The following is a 7,304-nucleotide window of genomic DNA, read 5'->3' as shown; positions in this document are numbered from 1 at the left end:
GGAATAAAGGGGCCAGGCCCACCACGAACCGCACGCCTCGCGCAATCCGTAACGGGCACCTGGTCGGGACCCATCGTGCGCGGGCCACATCGCATCGGACGGCTGGAGTGCGTGCACTCGCGCGAGCAAACGAGCGCAGCTGCACGAGTCAGTATTTAGGGATAATAATAGGATCACCGCTAGTAATTTCCTTCATAAAAGTCCAAATTACTCCACCAGTCACATGACAGAAAAATGGACTTTTCCTTCTCACTTACATCCTACATCATACATGTGCAGCAGTAGTACCAAACTAATATACAACCAGTCTGTCAATGTATCGATCCTGCCCTGACAAATGAGTAGCTCAATCTTGCCATCCCACTCTGAACTCTTGATTTCTACATAGTAGCAGTAGTACCAAACTAATGTACAGCCAGTATGTCAGTGTATTGATCCTCTCCTGACAAATATGAGTAGCTCAATCTTGCCATCTCACTCTCAACTCTTGATTTCTACTCCTACATAGTAGCAGCATGTTTCATCTTCATGGAGTCGCCGTGCCGACGATGAACTTCTGGCACATCGTGGTTCCCTGAAAGCACATGACGGTGTGCTCTGCAATCTCCATCTTGTCGGAATGACTCATGGGTTGGAAACCGAAGGATCCGGTCCATGTCGGTAGAAGCTCGGGCACCGCCGGCAGCACAAGCCTCTCCACCCCCAACTCGCCAAGCAACTGCAAGTTCAGTAAATATGAAATGTTTAGCTCTGACGACCATGGAAGACAATTCCTGGAGAAAGCAATACACTGATCGATCAAACTTTAGACGTACCTTTTCCAGTTGGTTTATGAGGAGGCGGCACATCCCTTGCCGGCGATGCACGAACCGGGTCCCGATGAGCGGCAGCTCCGCAACCTTCTTCCCATACACCCTGCACCAACAAGGAAGATTCATATTCAGCATTTCAAAGGCAAAATGTATTTCAGGCAGTACATGAGAAGAAGATGATCAAGTGGTGGGGGTACCTGAGCGTGCCCACGGTTATGAGCTCGCCGCCTTTCTCGAGACCCACCACGTAGAATCCCCGGAAATTGAGCCGTCTCAGCTCCGATCTGCACAATCATCCAAGAACTGTCAGCAAGACATTCAGGTTTACTTACTCTCTGTTGAAGACGATGCTGAAAAGACATTCAGATTACAGCAAATGAAATGAGATGTTGACAAGAAAATCAGATTTACTTACTCTCTGTTGAAGACGATGTCGTGGCTGAGGTCGGTCCGCGTCTGCGGCTCGATGAGGGTGATGAAGCACTCGTGGAGCACGTCGAACGCCGCGCACAGCTTCCCGTGCTCCTCGGCCGCCATGCCCTCCTCCTCCGGGAGGTTCGTCGATCTCAACACGGTGAAGGTTACGCCTTCCACTGAGGTTGGCATTGATCTTCCAACCAGCCCTTGCAGACGCTGGAAAATGTTCGAGCAGTCATGGCTGCACAGCCATGGCCCTTCCGGGCAGCACTCGAGCTGGTCGCCTCTGCCCCTGATGCAGCCGGCATGATCTGTAAAATTAACAGAGATGAATAAGTATCTACGTAGTTGATTCAATGTACATTGTAGATTCTCGGAGTAATTTGGGATTATTGAATGTACTTACACTCTCGTTCGCATTGGTCGCAGTAGATCACCGTCTTGTCGGTGAACTCGCCGTCGTCGGGCTCGAACTCGCTGGAGCCGCAGACGGCGCACCGGCAGGAAGGGCAGAACCACTCCCCCTGCGGGGTGGCGTCGAGGCCGACGCAGCCGTGGTGGAACGTGGAGGGGCAGCAGTCGCAGAGCAGCATGTCGCCGAAGTCGGCGCAGACGGAGCACACCCAGTCGCCGTCCCCCAGCTCGGGCGGGCATCTGCGCTTCAGCCTCGCGCGCGGCGACGGCGAGCCTGTGGGCAGCATGTTGCCGCCGTGGGCGCGCATCAGCTGCACCAGGCACTGCGACAGCGACCTGCCGTCGTTGAGGTACACGCTCGCCGACGGCCGCTCGGCGCCGCACCCTCCCGCGTGCGCCGCGAACTCCGCCACGGTGAAGGCCTTGCCGCCGCAGCCGCACGCGCACCGTATGGTCCCTTGCGCAGTGACCGTGCCCTGCTTGGCCGGAGGCCCGTCCCTGGTTCGCTTGTAGGACAGCTTTGCCGTCGGGGGAAGGATTTTCTTGTCCATGAGCACGGCGAGGATCGTCCTCGCGCGGGTCGGCTGGCACGCCGCCGCCGCCGCCGCCTGTGCCTTGTCGCCGTCTTTCGTCCTCGGCCGCAGCACGCGCGACGGCGACGCCGCGGTAGACGCAGGACTCTGGGGAGACGCCGCGGGAGACGCAGGACTCTGGGGAGACGCCGACGCTTTCTTCCTCTTCTTCTTGGCGGCGTACTTCTTGAGGGCGTCGTCGGCGTAGAGCGCGGACACCCTCCTCACCTTCCGGCGCCTCGCGGGGCACTCGCCGGCGAACGGATTGCCGACGGCCGGCCCACACACGTCCTCGCCGCCTCCAAAACCCCGCTTACGGCCGCCATTTTCCGCACCGATCGGGCTTATCACACGAGCGATCTCCTTCCCCACCCCGGACGAACAATCCGGCGCCGCGCGCTTCTTGCTCGGCTTCCCACGAGCAGTCGTCCTCGGGGGCGCGGTGCTGAAGAGCTGGAACTTCTTGCAGGCGACGATGAGGGAGATGTAGGAGGCGCCGTGGGGCGCGCGGTAGCGGAGCTCCTGGCGGCCGTCGCACTTGGCGAACCTGTAGAAGGTCCACCCGGAGGCGAGCAGGTGGTCCTTGGCCCTCCGCCGCAGCTCCTCGCCCCGCGGGCCCCGGCCGCCGCCGGCCATGAACGCGACGTACTCCGCGATGTCCATGGTCGTCCGTCCTGCGCCGGCGCGAGACACAGATGCGATGCTTCCGGCCGGCGGACGCGGTGATGGGAGGATGAATTTACCAAACTCGAGTTTTTCCGGCGGATCGCGGGTGCTGGCGTCGGTTACGATCGAGCCGGTATATCGCGCGCACGAAGCACCTCGTGCGAGTCGGATACGTAAGCCTCGGGGATTCTGGTTTAAGGAAATCTTTTTTGTTAAGAAAAAAATCTCGCGAAAAAAGAGGGGGAAAGATGGCCGGAGTGGGATCGGAGACGGCGGCGACCTGCCGCGAGCTGGACTCGGAGACGTGCGGCTGACCATGGCGACGACGGCGACGACGGCCTGTGGTATGGCCATGATGGGTGCTGGGCCGAACATCGCCACAGTGCCAAATAGTATCGAAAGTGCTACTAATTAATCCGAGGTACGCAGTAGATTTATCAAGGACCAGACAATTACAGAGGCATAACACCGAGATCTAGTAACGAGGTTCATCGAGCTCGGCTATAGCCCGGTACTTTACTATGGACGCTCCAACACCGGCCATCGGGTGCCGGTACATGCCGTCAGCCCCCTTGCGTGTTTGGGTTATTATGACGACGTAGATTATATCGTGGATCTACCTTTGCATTATATAAGAGGGATAGGATACTAAGTATTCTATCAGAACACGACTCCACACCCTGTTTTCATACAATTCGAATCCAAGTCCAATTATAACCTACTCCCTTCGATCCTTTTTACTCTTCATATAAGAATTGTCTGGAATCAAACTTCGTAAAGTTTGACCATATTTTATAGAAAGAATATTAACATCTACAATGCTAAATTTATACTCCCTTCGTCCGAAAATATTTGTCATCAAAATGGACAAAAAGAGATGTATCTAGAACTAAAATACATCTGGATAATCCCCTTTTATTCATTTTGATGACAAGTATTTTCGGACGGAGGGAGTATAATATAAAAACTAAAGTCATCACGCATCTAATATATTGTTGATCTCACATTCTGAATGTTTGGTATTTTTTTAATAAACTTGGTCAAACTTTATGAGGTTTGACTTCCGACAAATCTTGTATGCAAACTAAAAAGGATCAGAGGGAGTACCTTGTCCAAATATTCAATACTGGTCTATCAATCACAACTCAGGGGACATGGGTCCTGTCTAGACCACTGACAACGACGAAGGCGAGGTGGAGACTGAGCATGATGCACCAAGATTGAGCCGACAAACAACATGGTCCACCGCGACGGGCGACAATGCAGGTTTGTCAAGGATGAGCCCTCATCGAAGCCAACGACAATCCCGCTCAACGGGGCGTCGACAAGAGACAAGGAAGAAACTTACATGAGGTATATGTGCGGTGAGGCTCGTGGATGTCAAAAAGAGGGAATTTAAAGGAATGGCTAGATTGGCGAAAGTAGCAGGAGAGAGGCGCCAGGTGTTGGGGCTAATGCCAACAGGCAGATCGACGCGTGGGTGACGGTGAGAGGCTCGGCCCATGATGTTTTTCCTTTAGGCGTTGCCGTAGTACGGGTCGCTAAGGGGCTCATTCGGCTTGGAGGATTTCTACGTGATTTTCATCAATGGAAGTTTATCTACATTTAGCATTCGCTTTTTTAGAAATAGAGGTACCATTAGATGAGACCACATGGCAAAGTTTCTAAGTATCAGAGTATGCAAGCTACCCTAATCCTCTACTTTTCATATTGATGGGATTTAAAAATCCTATAGACCTAATGAACCCCGAAAAGAGAAAAGAACCTGGGTGCGGCTATGTGCCACCTACTGCGAGGCGCATGGTTGCCTCGCCTACAGGGTGTTGGGGAACGTAATAATTTTAAAAAAAATCCTACGCACACGCAAGATCATGGAGATGCATAGCGACGAGAGGGGAGAGTGTTGTCAACGTACCCTCGTAGACCGAAAGCAGAAGCGTTAGCACAACGCGGTTGATGTAGTCGTACGTTTTCACGATCAGACTGATCAAGTACCGAACGCATGGCACCTCCGAGTTCAGCATACATTCAGCCCGATGACGTCCCTCGAACTCCGATCCAACCGAGTGTTGAGGGAGAGTTTCGTCAGCACAACGGCGTGGTGACGATGATGATGTTATACCGACGCAGGGCTTCGCCTAAGCACCGCTATAGTATTATCGAAGTGGACTATGGTGGAGGGGGGCACCGCACACGGCTAAAAGATCAAACGATCAATTATTGTGTCTCTAGGGATGCCCCCTGCCCCTGTATATAAAGGAGCAAGGGGGGAGGTGCGGCCGGCCAGGAGGAGTCCTACTCCTACCGGGAGTAGGACTCCCTCCCTTTTCCTTGTTGGATTAGGAGTGGAGGGGGAAAGAGGAGGGAGAGAGGAAGGAAAGGGGGGCGCCCCCCTCTCCTTGGCCTATTCGGACTAGGGGGGAGGGGCGCGCGGCCCTGCCCTGGCCACCTCTCCTCTTCTCCACAAAGGCCCACTATGGCCCATTAAGCCCCCGGGGGGTTCCGGTAACCCCTCGGTACTCCGGTAAAATCCGGATTTCACCCGGAACACTTCCGATATTCAAATATAGGCTTTCAATATATCAATCTTCATGTCTCGACCATTTTGAGACTCCTCGTCATGTCCGTGATCATATCCGGGACTCCGAACAACCTTCGGCACATCAAAACATATAAACTCATAATATAACTGTCATCGAAACGTTAAGCGTGCGGACCCTACGGGTTCAAGAACTATGTAGACATGACCGAGACACGTCTGCGGTCAATAACCAATAGCGGAACCTGGATGCTCATATTGGCTCCCACATATTCTATGGAGATCTTTATTGGTCAAACCGCATAACAACATACGTTGTTCCATTTGTCATCGGTATGTTACTTGCCCGAGATTTGATCGTCGGTATCTCAATACCTAGTTTAATCTCATTACCGGCAAGTCTCTTTACTCGTTCTGTAATACATCATCCCGCAACTAACTCATTAGTTGCAATTCTTGCAAGGCTTAAGTGATGTGTATTACCGAGAGGGCCCAGAGATACCTCTCCGACAATTGGAGTGACAAATCCTAATCTCGATATACGCCAACCCAACAAGTACCTTTGGAGACACCTGTAGAGCATCTTTATAATGGCCCAATTACGTTGTGACGTTTGGTAGCACACAAAGTGTTCCTCCGGTAAACGAGAGTTGCATAATCTCATAGTCATAGGAACATGTATAAGTCATGAAGAAAGCAATAGCAACATACTAAACGATCAAGTGCTAAGCTAACGGAATGGGTCAAGTCAATCACATCATTCTCCTAATGATGTGATCCCGTTAATCAAATGACAACTCATGTCAATGGCTAGGAAACATAACCATCTTTGATCAACGAGCTAGTCAAGTAGAGGCATACTAGTGACACTCTGTTTGTCTATGTATTCACACAAGTATTATGTTTCCGGTTAATACAATTCTAGCATGAATAATAAACATTTATCATGATATAAGGAAATAAATAATAACTTTATTATTGCCTCTAGGGCATATTTCCTTCATTCTCCCACTTGCACTAGAGTCAATAATCTAGATTACACAGTAATGATTCTAACACCCATGGAGCCTTGGTGCTGATCATGTTTTGCTCGTGGAAGAGGCTTATTCAATGGGTCTGCAACATTCAGATCTGTATGTATCTTGCAAATTTCTATGTCTTCCACCTGGACTAGATCACGGATGGAATTGAAGCGTCTCTTGATGTGCTTGGTTCTCTTGTGAAATCTGGATTCCTTCACCAAGGTAATTGCACCAGTATTGTCACAAAAGATTTTCATTGGATTCGATGCACTAGGTATGACACCTAGATCGGATATGAACTCCTTCATCCAGACTCCTTCATTTGTTGCTTCCGAAGCAGCTATGTACTCCGATTCACACGTAGATCCCGCCACGATGCTTTGTTTAAAACTGCACCAACTAACAGCTCCACCGTTCAATGTAAACACGTATCCGGTTTGCGAGTTAGGATCATCCGGATCGGTGTCAAAGCTTGCATCGACGTAACCATTTACGACTAGCTCTTTGTCACCTCCATAAACGAGAAACATATCCTTAGTCCTTTTCAGGTATTTCAGGATGTTTTTGACCGCTGTCCAGTGATCCACTCCTGGATTATTTTGGTACCTCCCTGCTAGACTTATAGCAAGGCACACATCAGGTTTGGTACACAGCATTGCATACATGATAGAGCCTATGGCTGAAGCATAGGGAACATCTTTCATCTTCTCTCTATCTTGTGGTCGGGCATTGAGTCTTACTCAATTTCACACCTTGTAACACAGGCAAGAACCCTTTCTTTGCTTGATCCATTTTGAACATCTTCAAAACTTTGTCAAGGTATGTGCTCTGTGAAAGTCCAATTAAGTGTCTTGATCTATCT

The 7,304-nt window shown here is 50.9% G+C and overlaps 1 protein-coding gene across 1 annotated transcript; it reads right to left on the bottom strand.

Annotated features, from left to right (window-relative positions):
- Positions 1–377: 377 nt before the first annotated feature.
- LOC147983616 (increased DNA methylation 1-like) lies at positions 378–2,878 on the bottom strand. Its single transcript, XM_087539565.1, has 5 exons — positions 1,636–2,878; positions 1,228–1,540; positions 1,010–1,096; positions 816–915; positions 378–718 (listed from the first exon to the last, which is right to left on the bottom strand). Exons 1-5 carry the CDS (start codon positions 2,876–2,878, stop codon positions 527–529), a joined length of 1,935 nt encoding a protein of 644 aa, XP_087395691.1. The 3' UTR covers positions 378–526.
- Positions 2,879–7,304: the final 4,426 nt, after the last annotated feature.

Source organism: Triticum urartu, chromosome 2A, assembly GCF_056163025.1.
Source record: "Triticum urartu cultivar PI428250 chromosome 2A, HENAU_Tu73, whole genome shotgun sequence".
Lineage (NCBI taxonomy): Eukaryota > Viridiplantae > Streptophyta > Magnoliopsida > Poales > Poaceae > Triticum > Triticum urartu.
The sequence above is the reverse complement of the archived record's forward strand: the minus strand, read 5'-3'. Positions and strand labels throughout refer to the sequence as shown.

Excerpts from the sequence above, each read along its gene's own strand:
- LOC147983616 (XM_087539565.1), bottom strand. The coding sequence starts at position 2,878 with ATGGACATCGCGGAGTACGTCGCGTTCATGGCCGGCGGCGGCCGGGGC. Across the intron at positions 1,097-1,227 it reads GACATCGTCTTCAACAGAGA|ATCGGAGCTGAGACGGCTCA; the intron begins GTAAGTAAATCT and ends ATGATTGTGCAG. Across the intron at positions 916-1,009 it reads ATAACCGTGGGCACGCTCAG|GGTGTATGGGAAGAAGGTTG; the intron begins GTACCCCCACCA and ends TTGTTGGTGCAG.